This window comes from Grus americana, chromosome 2, assembly GCF_028858705.1.
Source record: "Grus americana isolate bGruAme1 chromosome 2, bGruAme1.mat, whole genome shotgun sequence".
Taxonomy (NCBI): domain Eukaryota; kingdom Metazoa; phylum Chordata; class Aves; order Gruiformes; family Gruidae; genus Grus; species Grus americana.
In genome coordinates, this window is record NC_072853.1 from 58,234,962 (window position 1) to 58,250,613 (window position 15,652).

General features: G+C 37.6%; 1 protein-coding gene across 2 annotated transcripts; it reads right to left on the minus strand.

Annotated features, from left to right (window-relative positions):
• Positions 1-1,003: 1,003 nt before the first annotated feature.
• Positions 1,004-15,614, minus strand: CEP76 (centrosomal protein 76). Of its 2 annotated transcripts, XM_054814146.1 has the most exons (12): positions 15,422-15,614; positions 14,037-14,192; positions 13,615-13,696; positions 13,025-13,249; positions 11,764-11,949; positions 9,882-9,979; positions 9,096-9,224; positions 6,238-6,429; positions 4,161-4,327; positions 3,231-3,564; positions 1,817-2,034; positions 1,004-1,361 (listed from the first exon to the last, which is right to left on the minus strand). In XM_054814146.1, exons 1-12 carry the CDS (start codon positions 15,482-15,484, stop codon positions 1,223-1,225), a joined length of 1,989 nt encoding a protein of 662 aa, XP_054670121.1. In that variant the 5' UTR covers positions 15,485-15,614; the 3' UTR covers positions 1,004-1,222. The 2 variants fall into 2 exon arrangements, with proteins under 2 accessions (XP_054670121.1, XP_054670122.1); XM_054814147.1 differs by lacking the exon at positions 1,004-1,361 and having other exon boundaries at positions 1,842-1,979.
• Between the last annotated feature and the right edge of the window lie 38 nt (positions 15,615-15,652).

The following is a 15,652-nucleotide window of genomic DNA, read 5'->3' on the forward strand; positions in this document are numbered from 1 at the left end:
TTAAATCTGTTAGCAGCATGGCCAGTAAGTACAATTAAAATCTCAAGTTAAAAGCCAAGTGCTACAACAGGCAACATTTAACACTTCTGGAAAAAAAAAGACAAAAATAGCGTCACACTGGCACACTTCTGATTAAATGTACGTTTGAAGTGCCAACATTCACTCCTACTGTATGTGTTGCAAGCCTCTGTAGGATTAGTTGGGGTTTTTTTTGCTCCAGCACCAGCAGAAAGAGTCGAATCTTTCTTATGAGTAGAACAAAACAAGGTGGCCATGGATAATCAAAGATATGGAATGGCCTCTACAGAAGAAATTGAATAGTTTTGGACTCTTCAGCATCAAAAAGAGATGCCTGGAGTCCACATGATGAAAAACATGAGAGGCATGGTATGGAGAAGTTCATTAAGTCCAATTGCTTGCCATTTCTCAAAGCATGAAGTCTAAAAGACACTCAGCAAAATCATCATCCAGAGGTTTAAGACAAACAAAACCATAAATGGATAGTTAAGTATGGATCTGAGTATCAGAATTAGACAAAATCATGACTGGTTGTTAAGCAAAATGGCGTGGCTACGACTTGAAATTTCTAAAGCTAACGTCAGGAAAAAGGCATCAGGTTAAACTACTTTATCTAACCCAGCACAGCTATTCACATGTCCAGGTATCCAAGTCTTAATTTTAAACATTTAAAAAAATATATCCATAAATTATTAAATCCCTAGATTAACAAGATTACCTATACCTGACTGCACTGTTCTTAGAAGCTGACCATAGAAGCTATTGCTAGGTCCAAAAGAGGCAGAAATAACTTTTGTTGTGGAAAGGACACGCTTAAACTTCAGAATTTCTGGATCTCAGTCACTCACAAAGTACACTCTGGACACCACTTGGAAAGGAGACATAAACCAGACTTTTTTCTAAATGAATTCTCACACCCATTCAGAACTGCACAGAGAAGCTAGTATTTTATGCACACATTTTAGTAACTTGACCCACATTCCTGTAAGTATTAAAAGTAACTTTTATTAAAAATAAGAATAAATTCTCTTTATAAATACAATAATTTCTGTGTACACAATCCTCTTCAATACACACACTGTGGTATTCAAAGTCAGTGGCATTTATAGAAAACACAGTATTAGTTTTTAATTGCATAATTTTATATCCACATACATTATTTTGCAGATCTAAAAAAGTCCAAATGATTTTGGGTTTGTTTTTTTTAAAGGACAGAGCGGTATTTACAAGCAAACATGATCCAAACAGCACATGCAGATTCAGGGTATGTAAACACTCGTACACGAACTGCAAGTCGCACTTGGTCTCCCCTACAACAGATTATTTCTTCACAAAAAGGAGACCTATTTGACAAAAACAAAACCAAGAGTAACGGATATTACTAAGCTATTATTAACATTTTCAATTACATATGTGCAGTTATTTCAAATGTGACTAACACTCAAATAGCAATGAGTGTCATGAGTGTCATCATAAATAATAATATTGCTCTATAGTTTAGGGGCTGTTGCCTTGGAGGAAAACAAGACCACCATTGATCTTTTTTAACAAGTGCAGAGAAATTAAATTAACTCCTTGTTCTTTAACCCATGAGAAGTCTATCATCACTGAACTCACCAACGTAACATAAAAGCTCTCTACCCTATGACCCATTGCATGTACTACACTACTCTTCCTCCAGTTCGAATATAAGGAAATTCATTTTCTTTAAATGTCGTTAAAACAAATAATGAATTGCAATTCATAATTAAGTATTACTATTTGGTTTTAACACATATATTGTTACCTTTAAACTTACCGAAGACATGTGGCAAATGCTCTCCTGGCATTTCTGTATACAAAATGGATAGGAAACCCTTTAAATGTGTGACCATCAGGTACTGCTCTTCTTACAGCATCTTGAAACTCTTCATTTCCTGCAGAAATGCTTGTTGTACGCTCGAGCTCATAGGCTGCTAATGCTGGTGACAACAGATAGGATAGTTGGTCATCCCAAACAGTAGAAAGGCCAAGATCCTGTGAGGCAAGTCACAGAATGATGACAACCATGCAAAATGAACATTAGGATATTAATAAGCTTGTGTACTGTATAGATTCAAATAAATCCATGGCAAATCTTTAATTTGTAGTTAATGGCAGTGAATCCACAAAACAGTAAGATTTCTATGTTGATTCACACACCAACCACAAGAATCAAACTTCATCAACAAAATATCAAACATCTACCAAGAAATGAAGTTAAACTACTGGACTAAAAGACGACCAGCAGAGTTGAAACTAGATGTTTTAGCTCCAGTATCTCTGCATGCAAAGCAAGAAGATAGTGCATAAATACACAGCAAAAATATGGAAAAGATCAACTAAGATTCACCTCACATTTTTCTAATGTCTCTCACAGAAACCCACTTCTGAAAAAACAATGCACAACAGCTCCCCAAAACACATACACGTGGTACATGCACCTTCCTACCACCCCACAAATGCATAGTAGAAAAATCTACCAAAATCTCTGTATTCAACATTGCATGACGTTCATACTCTGAAAATTACTTGCTATCCCAAAGGTTGAGCATCGTATGGGGAGATAAAAACAAAAACAACCCAAAAAACCCCATTAAAACCAGACATAAGCTAACAGGGATTTAAAATATCATCTCCTTCACCAGCACAGGAAGAATAATTTCTGGCACATTACATCTTGTAAAAATGCTGATAAAGGATTAAACTAACTTCTAGAAATATGTTCCCATTTTGTAAAAGCAGTCAGAGTAAGATCATGAAAGCTGAAAGCCTGCTTTTATCCAGGGAGCAAAAACATTTGTGACAGATAGGCAAAGCCCACTGACAACCAGATCTGATCTTCCTGGCTTTTACAGACCGCTCATAGGAGGTCTGCAGGTGCCAGCAAGCTGAAGACCACAGATCTAGAATGACAGGCAAAAGCAAGGTGGGGGGGGGGAAAGCCCACACAGGAGGCTACAGAATCACCACTGCAAATAATAAATATGTCTAAACTAGCTCAGTACAGTCTTTCCAAACATTTTTCAGTTATTTCACTTTTCACATACCGCATCTCTGCAAAAGCTGATGGAAAACACATTGCAAAGATATGAGTATGTGAACTAACAAATGGCTATCCAAAATAAGTATACAGTAAAAACATGCACCTTTATTACTGCAACAGATCAATGGCAATCTTTAAACAGCATTACCTTTCTGTGTTCAGAGACCAGTATTCTCAGCTGCAATTCTATCTCGTTGCTTGTTATCGCAGCATCTATTGTGGAAGCACACAGAGGAGGAAAAGGGGGAACTGAAGATGTCGTTCCAGGGGAACATACAGATTTTATTGCTTCTCCACTCATGGGTTTCCACTTAGATGCATCATGCAGGTCAAACACACAGACCTCCACAGCGTCAGAGGGCTGACAATTTCCAAAGAACTTCTGGTGGTTGAAGATACAACCTATTGTGCGATAAGGATACAGGGGCTTGGGTTGTTCAACTAGTGGAGGGTCATCAGGGTTGATAGGTCTGTGGATGTACCTAATCAAAAACATTCAATTTCTTATTAATATACCTTATTTCAAGGCAAGGTAAAAATATTTAGATGGAACAGATATAAGCCATTTCTCCTTTTAAAAATATAAGCCAAGTTAGTTAACATATCTTTTTTTCCCAAAATGGCATTAATTTATTTACAGAAAAGTAATTATACACATTTTGGAGGCATAACATACAATGAAATAATACACCACTTTTTTCTTTAAATCTAGAAAAATAAGCTGATTAATCACACAGATATTCAACAGCAATTAAATTTTGCAACTGTGACAACATATCCATACAATGCGATAGCATCAATGACAATCAGCTGCCCTAAGACATGAAACAGTTGCTATACTCTATTAAATACACTGAAAACTATATTACAAACTGTTGAAATATTACACTTTACACTGAACCAGTTATTTTCCAAACAGCAGCAGTACACAGAAAAAAAAAGATTCAAAGCCTTTTGTCTTTGATTACTTGAGTTACATGACAGGGTGTAAGGATAAGAAACAAAAAAGCAACAACAAAAATATCCCATGCAAACCTCTATATATATTGCTCAGTTTTCTTACATTCCTTTTACTCACCTATGTCCTGTTAAGCTCTCCCAAAAAGTAATTGTTCCATCAGTTCCACAAGTCATTACCCAAGTGTGGGGGACTCCTTTTGCTTTTGTTCCAACACACACAAAGGCTTCCAATCCAAAACCAAGAAGAAGACTGCACAGAAGGTTAGCATGATCTTCACAGTCACCCTAGGTAGTAAATATTAGTAAGCTGGTTTGAGTATCAGGCATGGATAAAATCTTAAAAAAAAGAAAATAGTGATATTTCTCCAATCATGATTTAGTAAGTCATGTCTGGTTTACCTAAAGCATGTATCTGAAGTCAGGATTTTAAGGGTTAAACTTGACAAGTTTTAGTTTTCTGTAATAGAAAAAAAAATTTAAAAATAGTAGTATGTTCTAATGATAGACTGTTTATATTTTTTAGTCAAATATACTGTATGACTAATACTGGAAAACATTTCTTATGGTTATAAAGATACCTTCAAGTAAACCAAAACCAGAATCTATTGACCCATAAAGACAAAACTAACATTCTAATTAAAAACCAAAATATACATAAGGCAAATGCCTGAGGTAATATTAAAAATTATGCAGTATGTTCATACAGTTAAGAAATTTAATCAGCCAACAAAATGTTATTCTATTGTAATTTTATTCTCTTGAATGTGTTGTCAAAGTTCAGAAATTAAAAAAGGTAAAACAAGCGTCCCCACAGATCTAACCGTGTAACAATTGGAAGTCATGTGTAGCTGCATTTCCCTTCAACCAGGGGAAAGAAAAAAAGTTTCCTTCATAAAGTTGTTGCTACCATTGGTAATTTACAGAAATCAATTTCTGAATGTGACATGTAACATTCTCTTTATCTTAAGTTCTTTACAAATGTTAGCTGTAAACTAAGAAAAAAAATTCCTCACGCAATGAAGCTTTCAGAATACAAAGCACAGCATTCAGAAGTAGAACAATATGGCTCTTTAGTCAAATACTATTCAGAACGTTGCACATGTACAATTCAGTGTTCTTAGATGTATCTTTTCATTACACAGATAACACAATCTTCCCCTACCATAATGTACAAGGGACATATCCAGAAAAGTAGGTTTAAACAAGTTTCTGGTAAACCTGTGTTCATTTAATAATGCCACACCACTTTCCACAAAAACATTAACAACGATCCAGCTGGTGTCTCGGGCTAAATTCATCTATTTTCTATACAGTTTTCCACTTCTGCCTTGGAGGAAACCCTTTCTCTGTGCCTCCAAACACAACGGTCCTCAAAGTCACAATCACCGCCTCCATCTGAAAGCCAGTGGTGCCATTATATGGCACCTATGCATGATGTGACAGAGACAACAGCTAATGTCTGTTCTGTGTAGTCTTTGAGACAGGTCTAAAAATTGGGATACAGCTCCTGCTGCCAAGAACAAATCTTTTTCATAGAAACACATCAATGAGATTGTTTTTGAACGCAGAAGTATCTCAGTGGCAATGCAAATCATCAACCATTCCAAAGAGGTATTAAGAGGCATCACTGTTACTTTTATTCACACAACAGAAGAGCTATAATCCATAATGAGTTACAATTTATTTCATTTATCATAGTCATATGACACAAGCATCAGATGACTAAGAACTAGGCTGAACTTTTAGTGAAAATCCCTATCTTGCAAAAAAAAGAATGCAAAGACTGTGAGTATTTTTAGCCTATCTTAAAAAAAAAAAATCAGTTTTTCAAAAGAGACTTTTCCAACTCTTCCTGGACTAGTCCAGAATTTCAATTAGCAGCCTGCACACTAGCAGGGATTCCTTGAATATTTATATGAGATCTTAGAAAAGCAAATGAATAAAAGCAAACTCATTGTCAAAGAGATGTATTGACAAATGGACCCCAACAATAGCAGTACAGGAAGTCTGCTCCAAAGCCTTTTTGTCTACTATTTAACATCTATTTCTCTTTAAAAAAGTCTTAAACAAGTTATTGTAACAGAATTCTCCAAATTTGATTTGATCCATGTATTTGCAGTCTGTTTTAAATTACTGGCTTCAGTTAGAATATGATACCCACTCTATTGTGTCACACAAAGACCGTTTTCACATACCTTGTTTCTACATATAAAAGCAAGAAGGGTGCACCACTGTTCTTGTTTGCCACCACCTCCTCCGATGACAGGAGCTCTTTCATAACCCAGGACACTGACAAATCGTGCTGCTTGTCTTGGAGTGTCTAGTAAGCGGCCTGCTCGAAGTGGTCTGATATATGAACATACTGGGCGGTTTACCCCATTTTCATCCTGAACATATAAAATACATTTATTTGCCAGACATGCAAATGTTGCGAAAGATTAATCTTCACTTAAATTGTCTTTTTTGCTACAGGATTTATTCTCCCTGAAGTGAGTATCACTGAAAAATATTAAGAGACAAAAATCCTTCTAGAATTAAGACAACAAGAGGATTAAGACAATTTGTTTAGAGGGATCTTACAGTTAGATTTTTCCACTGACTCTGTCACCAGTAGGACATTGTAGACAAAAAGTTCAAACACCTGGAGCAGTAAGGTTGAACTTAACTTCCTCACCCATTTAAGGAACTGTTCATGCTCCATCCACTGTCAATTTCTGTATTATCATCAAACAAAAAAACCGAAACAAATGAACAAAAAAAATCACCAGCCACCAAACATCCCACACCCAAAAAAAAACCCCAAAACATCCCCCACAAAGCATTAAGCACTCAGCAGCTGATTTTAGAATTTAAAAGGTGTCTATTTGCTTCTGAATTTGAATACTCTTTACCTCTTATCATAATGCCAAAAAACCAGAAAAATTACTCACAATGATGTCACTATATAAAAGTTATGAGAGTAGTAATACTAAGAATTTCTAATTTCTTGAAAAAATGAAAAAAATAAGATGACTGGAAAAAGGTCTGTTTTACTACGTGCTGCAGGGAAATATGATTATCAACTATTAAAACTATTTCAAGCAGTATAAAACTCTTCTTTTCCTCAAGTGGGCTAAACTGGTATTTTGATGTTTGTAAATTTAAAAAGGGATCAAAGCCTTTTAAATGTCTGCAGCTTCAGGAAACCATGGTCTCATATTTTTTACTGTAGTCACATATTGCCCCCATTAAGGTTTTGTCATGCTTTTCCAGCAAGTTGGTCTAAGAAAAGCACCATTTATTTGAAGTTCACTGGAATCCTGTTGGAAAGTATTTCACAGCTCAAAAGCAAACAAACAAAAAAAATCTCACAAGAAGGATGCATTATTTATTTAATATAGTTTTATGTATGTAATGCATGCTTTTGCATTACACTTACAAAACTGGCTGATAACTAAGTTATCAAACAATTATGATAATCTCACTTCTGTTCTTAGAAATGAGAAAGGCCAGTAAGGGCAGTTTTACTAACATTTGCTACGGCCAGCGGGAGAATCAAGATAAGCTCTCTATAGGTACTGACCTAGCAGGGGGCGTAGTTCCTTCCCTCCAACCTTCTTCCCAACCGTAGGTGCAGAAAGTGGAATACCATGAATTCACAACATTGCTTTATTCTCAAAATAGTACAAGTCCATTTTTACCTCGTGTCCCCAGCCGAACTCCCAGTTCTAGAACTCCCTATTTAATTATGTTATTTTGTTTCTCTATAAACTGTGCTCTGAAAACCTTAAGCCTTTGCGTTGGGTCTGGCTAGGATGGAGTTAATTTTCTTCATAGCAGCCCCTATGGTGCTTTGGTTTAGATTTGTGACCAAAACAAGTGTTGATAACGTATCAATATTTTAGCTACTGCTGAGCACTGCCTGCACAGTGTCAAGGCCTTCTCTGTTTCTCATTCTGCCCTGACACAGAGTAAGTTCAGGGTGGACAAGAGGCTGGGAGGGGGACACAGCCAGGACAGCTGACCTGAACTGACCAAAGGGATATTCCATGCCATATAGCATCATGCTAAGCAATAAAACTGGTGGGCATGGAGAACAGACTTTTTCTAAACTAGCCCCTGCTCAGAGACCAGCTGGACATCAGCCTGATGGTGGGAGGTGGTGAGTGACTGTCTTAGCATCACGTTTTTCCCCCTCTTCCTTTCTTTCCTTCACTTATTAAACTGTCTTCATCTCAACCCACGAGTTTTTCCTCACTTTTGCCCTTTCCTTCTCTCCTCCATCCCGCTGGGATGGAGTGAGAAAGTGACTGGGAGGGGGCTCAGCTGCTGGCTGGGATCAACCCACCACACCCTAATTTGGAAGTTCACATCACTACTGAACACTGAGGGTACAGCCAGAATGGAAGCTGTTACTTTACTGAAAAGTAAGAGTACGCAGGGATCACTTCAGGAAGTTCCTTTGAGATAATAAGCTACCGCTTGTTATCTGTGCTAGGAAAATTGCTACCATGCAAGATAAATTCATGGCACTAAAACTGCAAAGAATCATACCATTCCTTTTACTGAGGGACAGTTACCAAGGAGCAACTGATGCATAGTAATTTATTAGCCTACAATAATTATGTCTGTAGCTAGCGTGCGACATGAACCAGATTGCGTTACAGACCACACAGAGCTCAAATATTGTGTGGATCTGTTTCTATAGATCTAAGCAAGTCTATTTTTTAGAACTGTTTTAACTGGTTTGAAGTAGTTTGCACAGATCACTTAAGTCTTTGCCATTTATGAGCACTCAAGGAAAAGACTAATCAGGCTTTTTTATCATCTCGTGCATCAGAAATGGTTGGAGTAATCTTTCTTTCTGCATCACACGATTAAGCTTCAATACACATACAGGAGTTCAACCCTTACAAATTTCACTTTTTGCATGATACACTACATGTAGCTCTGACCTGAATGTAACCACGTCATAAATGTATACAGATTCTATATACACATAAACTTCAAAATATATCTAAAAATAAAAAGATAACTTAAAGAAAGGATTGATCTAGTTGTAAAATTTACAAACCTGTGCAAAAATCTTTACCAGCCTTACGTTGTGTGTAGGTCTTATCTGTAGGTACTCTCTCCACCACTGTTTAGCATATACAAGAAATAATCGTTCTTTTTCTGCTGTTTTCTGATGCTCCAAAGCAAACTACAGGTAAGAAAAACATAACTAATCAAATACGTATTAATTTCAAACAGGAAAAAAAAAGTTATTGATAAGTACATTAACACCAAATCCTAGCATATGTAAAATAAAGCTTAATATTTAAAGTGTGCCATGCAAATGCTGAAGAATAGTATTAAGTGAAAATCCAATTAACAAAAAACTCAAGTTACGTTTCTTGTTTGTAGGCTCATATATCAAGCTTCAGTGAAGTAGTGCTCATCTTAAGCGATGCACTTCTGTATAGAAGGATTGATCAACTGTTGATGCACAGAAAAATATCTGCACGCACCTTCAGACCAACATTTACTGGCTTTCCAGGCAGAACAGTTGACTCGAAATTATTATTTAAAATGGGAAAAAGACAGCAAGGACACACATATACTACCTGAAGAAAACAAGGTATATTGCATCTTCCATATTTCTCTTCTTAAGGTAATTATAAAAACTACTACAATAGTAGTAACGATCAGTATGGACAAAGTAGTTTTAAATATAATTACCTTTTTTTTTTTAAATTTAACCAAAAAAAATCAAATATTCAAAAATCCACAGCCCTCAACATCTATGTAAGTAATTCTGTACTGAGCTTTCCTCCCTCCTCCATAAAAGGATAAGTCAATCCTCCTAGAAATTACTTACTTGAGTATTAGTTACCTCTGGAGACAGTGTCTTACTAAGCTGTGGATACATTTCCAGTCTGATGTTTAAAACACCAACAGAAACCTTTGATTCTGTACCTTTGAACCAAAATACATTTTGATAAGTTCTCTCAAATTAATTTTACTTAGGACATTACAGCCAGACAGAAGCAAATAATTAAAATAAATATTTTAGTTATATAATCACAAAAAGTAACTAAACTTCTTTAAATGCATGCAAAATAAGCATCTTTATTTAAATTTCAAACTCAAATGAGACTGTAAGAAAGGGTAATCTGGCCAAAAAAGCAGACATCTAGATCTTAGATAATTATCCAAGGCCCTCTTTACAGCCAGTACCAGGATGTATGAGATGAATGATGTTCTAGAAATGTCTAGCATAGGCATCTAAAAATAGAGTAGGAGAGTCACATGCTACAAATGTGCCTATTCCTACTGATTACAAGGGTAGCTCAAATTTAAGTAGTTGGAAATATGTGGAAGTTCATCTTCCCCAAGATACAGTTTATTATGAAGGACTAGAGTGCCACACAAATAGATTAATCAATTTAAAAAAAAATAATCAAAAATCAAACAACAAAACCCCACAAACCTAATGTTGTTGCATAATGCTTAAAATTTAGAATTACATAGAGAACAAGGAAGGCCATGGGATTATAAGCATAATGTAAGCAACAGAAGCCTCACATAGCAGTTTGTCAACTTATCTGAGATGGCAGCATGTTTTGATGTTCTTGATGCATTTTGTACAATGAGAATACTTTAGAAGAGGAGAAAAAGCACTGGATTTACTGAATTGATATACTTTATTACTTGGAATAAAACTAATGATAATTAGATTTAACTCCTCCCATCACTCATTTGCATATCAAACTCAATTTATTTATTATCTATTTCCAAGTCATCATAAATAAAAAGCTCTCCATTTGAGAGTCTATCCTAACCCATATTGCTTACTAAAGTTTTGGCAATAGTCAGCATTTTCAGAAGGAAATGAAGTTAACAAACATATTAGCAAATAAACTTACTAGATTTGTGTTCATTGCACCAAATCAACAAAACAAAAAAAAGCAGGCAATAGTGATAACAATCAGAAATAACTTATGTAGTATATCCAATATTCAAAGTATTTTGAAGGTATAATTTAATCTCTTTTGAAATTAGCAAGAACTCACCACCACTCTAACAGGTAGAGAAACTGCAATAAAGAATACACAAATGACTCATCAGCTACTACTTTGACCAAACTCTGGGATACCTAGCATAGGAAATCATGATAGATCGAGTCCTAGATCTAGTCTTTATCCACTAAATCATCATATTCTAAAAACTCGGTCGGAACGCATATAAAGGGGAGTGGGGACAAGTGATATACAAAAATACATGCATATGCTAACTGCTAAGCACCTAACAAAGCTGTTCAACCCTTCTATCAGAAAATATGCTTCCAGTTCCTGCAATACATGGTAGCAAAGCAACGATCACTTTCTTTAGCAATTGCTAGTTTGCTATGAGAGGGACACAATATAGATTTTACTCTTCAGTGCAACGGCCAGATAGATTCCTGGAGACAAATTGGCTGATTTTTGGTTGGTTAGTTTTGATAACATATCCAGATTTTGCAGAAAATCAGTAGTGGGAGTTCCCAGACATGGGGGCTATTATTATACAGGAAGTGGAATACACATTTGGTAATAGAAAAATCTGACCCTTAACCTCCTACACATTTTCTAAGGATACTTTATAGTAATTTATGAGTTGAAGTAAAATTAAACTACATCATGAATAGTGGTTTAAGCTTATAAGAAAGCTCCGTACCCAATATTTTAAGTCATCATTACAGCCTTATTATTTATCCTTACCTACACCCAGGAGTTCAACAGCAACGTTTGTTACACCATTCTCTGCAGCCAAGACAGATCGCCACTCCAAGAAATAGGATGCTACTAGTGTTGTCTCACCAAATGTGTCTGTTTTGATCAGAACCATATGCACTGGATCACATATAGATAACATAGTGGTTGCATCCACCATTTTACTTCCATCACCTGCCGTTGTTAAACCAAGATAGGAAGAATATTATCACCCCAAGTTCTCCTCAAAATTAAAAAAGTGCACATTTACAGTCATTGCATACATTGCATTTTAAGAAAATCTTGCATCCAGAAGTGTAAGCAATAATCCCATCTTAAAAATCAAACTCAGTTCAGGACAGAGCTACAGAAAGATTACAGTTAGTTTACAGAGATGATAAAAAGATTCCTGTATTTTGGTACTCCAATGTAACTAGTTCAATTGCACAAAAATTAAAATTTAATTAACATTTCAAAAAATCAATAATATTAAAGTAACATTAAGTAAAAACAATCTAAAATATTCTTTTAATAAGTGGGAATGCTTCAGGTCAACTTATTATACCTAAATATTTAGGAAACAATTTTCTCTGTAGTTCAGCTTGACCCCATGATGTAAACCACTCCATAAGCAGTGGAATTAACAAAGACTGTTTTTCTTTGAATTTGTGGTATATCCACTACTTCTCCCACATGTTACTGCTATAACTGCCTCTTGATATTCCATAAGCTACCCTGGATTTCTACAGGATTCCAACAATATCCACAAGTCTTTTCATGACATACTTAACTCCTACCTTGTTCCCTGGCTACCAACTAGAGAACAGTAATACAGGCTGCGTATGATTGGCTCTTCTGCAGGTGGTTTGCCAACTGGTAAGCAAACTGAACTCACACTGAAGTTTTTCCTTCCATATGATGACAAATTTATGTCTCACTTCTTCACTTCTCAGCATAAAGCTCAAGAAAATCACAGCCATCTTAGTATCTCTTACCACGTCTGAGACTATCACCTCACTGTCAATTATGGATACAGTTGGTCAAATTTGAAAGTTACTTTAGAGTGGAAAAGAAGAAAAAGAAGAGGCAGGAGTAGAGAAAGATCTACAAGTGGTATAACCCAATACAGTAATCAGTTTTCCTCGGAAAACATGACAAAAAATAGGAAAGAAAGCCACTAAATAATATCAAACATATTTCACAATAACTCTGAAATCGGGGGGTGGAGGGGGGGGGAAGGCATGAGCTTTCACCCCACAATATTCCTTACCTAGGCTATCCTTGTGTACTTCAAGTAAAAAACCATCATGAAAATCTGGCTCACAGGCACAAGGGACAGGTTTAGAACGGAAGCGCTGATTTCGAAAGTGTAAACACAGAGTGAAGGTAGAACAGATTTGGCCAGGCAGAGGCTCCGGTTCCTGAAGATGTTCCAGAAAAGCTTTTCCACCCAAAACCTGAAGGTAAAGATACCTCCGTGTTGGGTCAATGTTAGCTGTAAAGTGTAGCAATAAAAATGATGAGACTGCAAACAGATCTTAGGAAGCATGTTAAGTATCAGTTAACTAACAGGAGACCAGGAAAAAAAAAAAGGAGCTTTTTTGAAACAAGTGCTTAGGAAAAAGTGATTTTAATACATATGAAGTTATCCTAATGTAAAATAACTTGTTTTAAAAAACTCATATTTTATACAACCCTAATTTCTGCTGCTTACATGAATTTACTTCCTGTAGATAAGCAAGAAAAGCATCCACCTATATGCCAGTTCACACTGGATTACTAATTCAGAGTTCAAAAATCATAGACTTCAAATTTCTCTCAGAACTATGATCCAAATATTAAAATAAACAAGCAACATACTTTTTTTCAAAACTGATGGTTCTCTGTCAACAAAATGTGTTGATGGTTTTGGAGCCGAAGTCCTCTCCTTTTCATTCACATCCTGGAATTACAATTAAGACTTTTTAAGGTGTCAAGAGATACAACAGTGCTCTTACCACAGTCTTCTAAAAATTAAAGAATCCTCCATTTCAACTGAATACCATTCCTCAGGTATGCTTCCTTCTAGTACTTGAGATGTAACAAAACTGAACAAATACTTTCAGCATAGTATTATCATTAAACCAATTTTAGCATATGCATTAAGCTGTTCTGCTCCTAATATGTCACAAATCAACAAAGCCATTACAAACCTTTATAAGTAGCGAGTTTTCACTTTGTCAAAACACCAAGTCAGTAAGAGGAATAAGCAAAAATATTTTCACTCTTCAAAAGCTACTTACAGTTATGAATTTAAGTTCCTTCATAACATCATCAATGATTCCTCGTTGTCTTAAGGCTTTTATCAGATCTTCTGTGGATAACTGCTGATGCTCAGGTGCTAACTCTTCACGTATCGTCTCAGCAAGAACTTCTCTGATCCTGCCATGGACGTCCATCTGAAAGAAAATTCACCATATGCTACAAAAACAAGCTTTTTATACGGTAGCAGCTATGACTAAACAGTCACTTTATAAGACTAAAGGCATTCTACTAGGAACACAGAAATAACTACACCAAAATATTAATCCTTCCAGAACTGATCAAATGAGTCACTATCTCACAAAGCACCTCTACCAGTTAAAAAAAATAATAAGCATACCAAACCCGAGCATTTTCATTGCTCTTGACAGCACCCCCTGCCTTGAACTTTCCTCCTTACAAAAAGGTCTGCAAATCTATCAAATGGTCACTGCTTAAATTTTTTGTGTCCCTCAAAACTGAAGCTTAGGATAATAGTTTCTTAATTTTTTTAAAGGAAAAAGTACACCCTTATATACTTGTAGGTAAGGCACAAAAGTAGGAAATCTCCATTGCAAGCTTCTCCTACACTCAAAGAGAAGACAGAGAATTACTGTCCTTCACCACAGCTGTGAAACTGGGTTTGTAAAGCTGTTTCTCACATAGGAAGAATGTTAAGGCCACAACCACTGGGACTTGAAATACTTTGCAATATATGAGTTAAAGCATTCGTATTTATTTCCCAGTCAGTCCAAGAACCTCGCTCAAAACCCAAACCCACAAAAAACGCGCCTCAGTCTCATGGTGCTGACCCCGCCGCTAAGCCCGCCAGAGCCTCGGGCCTCCCCCCCGCTGCTGTCCTCTCCCTGCCCTGAACGAGGCAGCGATACTGAGTGGGAGAGCAGCAAGGCGGGGAGGCCAGGGAGGCAGGCTCCTCAGCTCCACCTATCTGTAGCTCAGGGAAGAGGAGATGAGCGCCAGGAGCGGAGGCTGTAGGAGGCGGCGGGGAAAAGGCCGCAAGCCGGGGGCAGCGGTTAAACGAGAGCGCGAAGTGCCGCTGACCCTCCTGGAAGGGGGCGCAAACACCAGTAAGGCAAAACGGCGTCTGGAAACCATCTAAAGCGGGTGAAGTCGGAAAAACAAAGCAGGGCGATGGAGCGGGCACTGCTGTCACCCAGAGCCGGGGGTCCGTACCGCCTACATGGGAAACAGCGAAGCCCAGCCAGGATCCCCCCTCCCCCGGGACTTCCCCTGTCAGAGGCAGCCGGGATCCGCCCCCCCTGCCCCGGGACTTCCCCTGTCAGAACCAGCCAGGATCCCCCCTCCCCCGGGACTTCCCCTGTCAGAAAAAAGCCGCTCCGCCACTCTACCACTCCGCCAACCCCACCTTGACCAGCTGCTGGTGGATGATCTGCTTCAGCTCGGAAGCCTTCTCCGGCGGTAGCGACATGGCGGCAGCGCAGGAAAAGTGCCGCGACGCTTCCCGCCCCGGGAGGAGCGGGAAGGAAAGGGGCTGCGGGACCGCGCGCCGCGGGCGAGGCCCCGCCCCCAACCGCCTTTCCGACGGGCGCGGGCAACGGCGCGACCGCCCGGCGCGAGGCTGCCGTCCCGCCCCCTC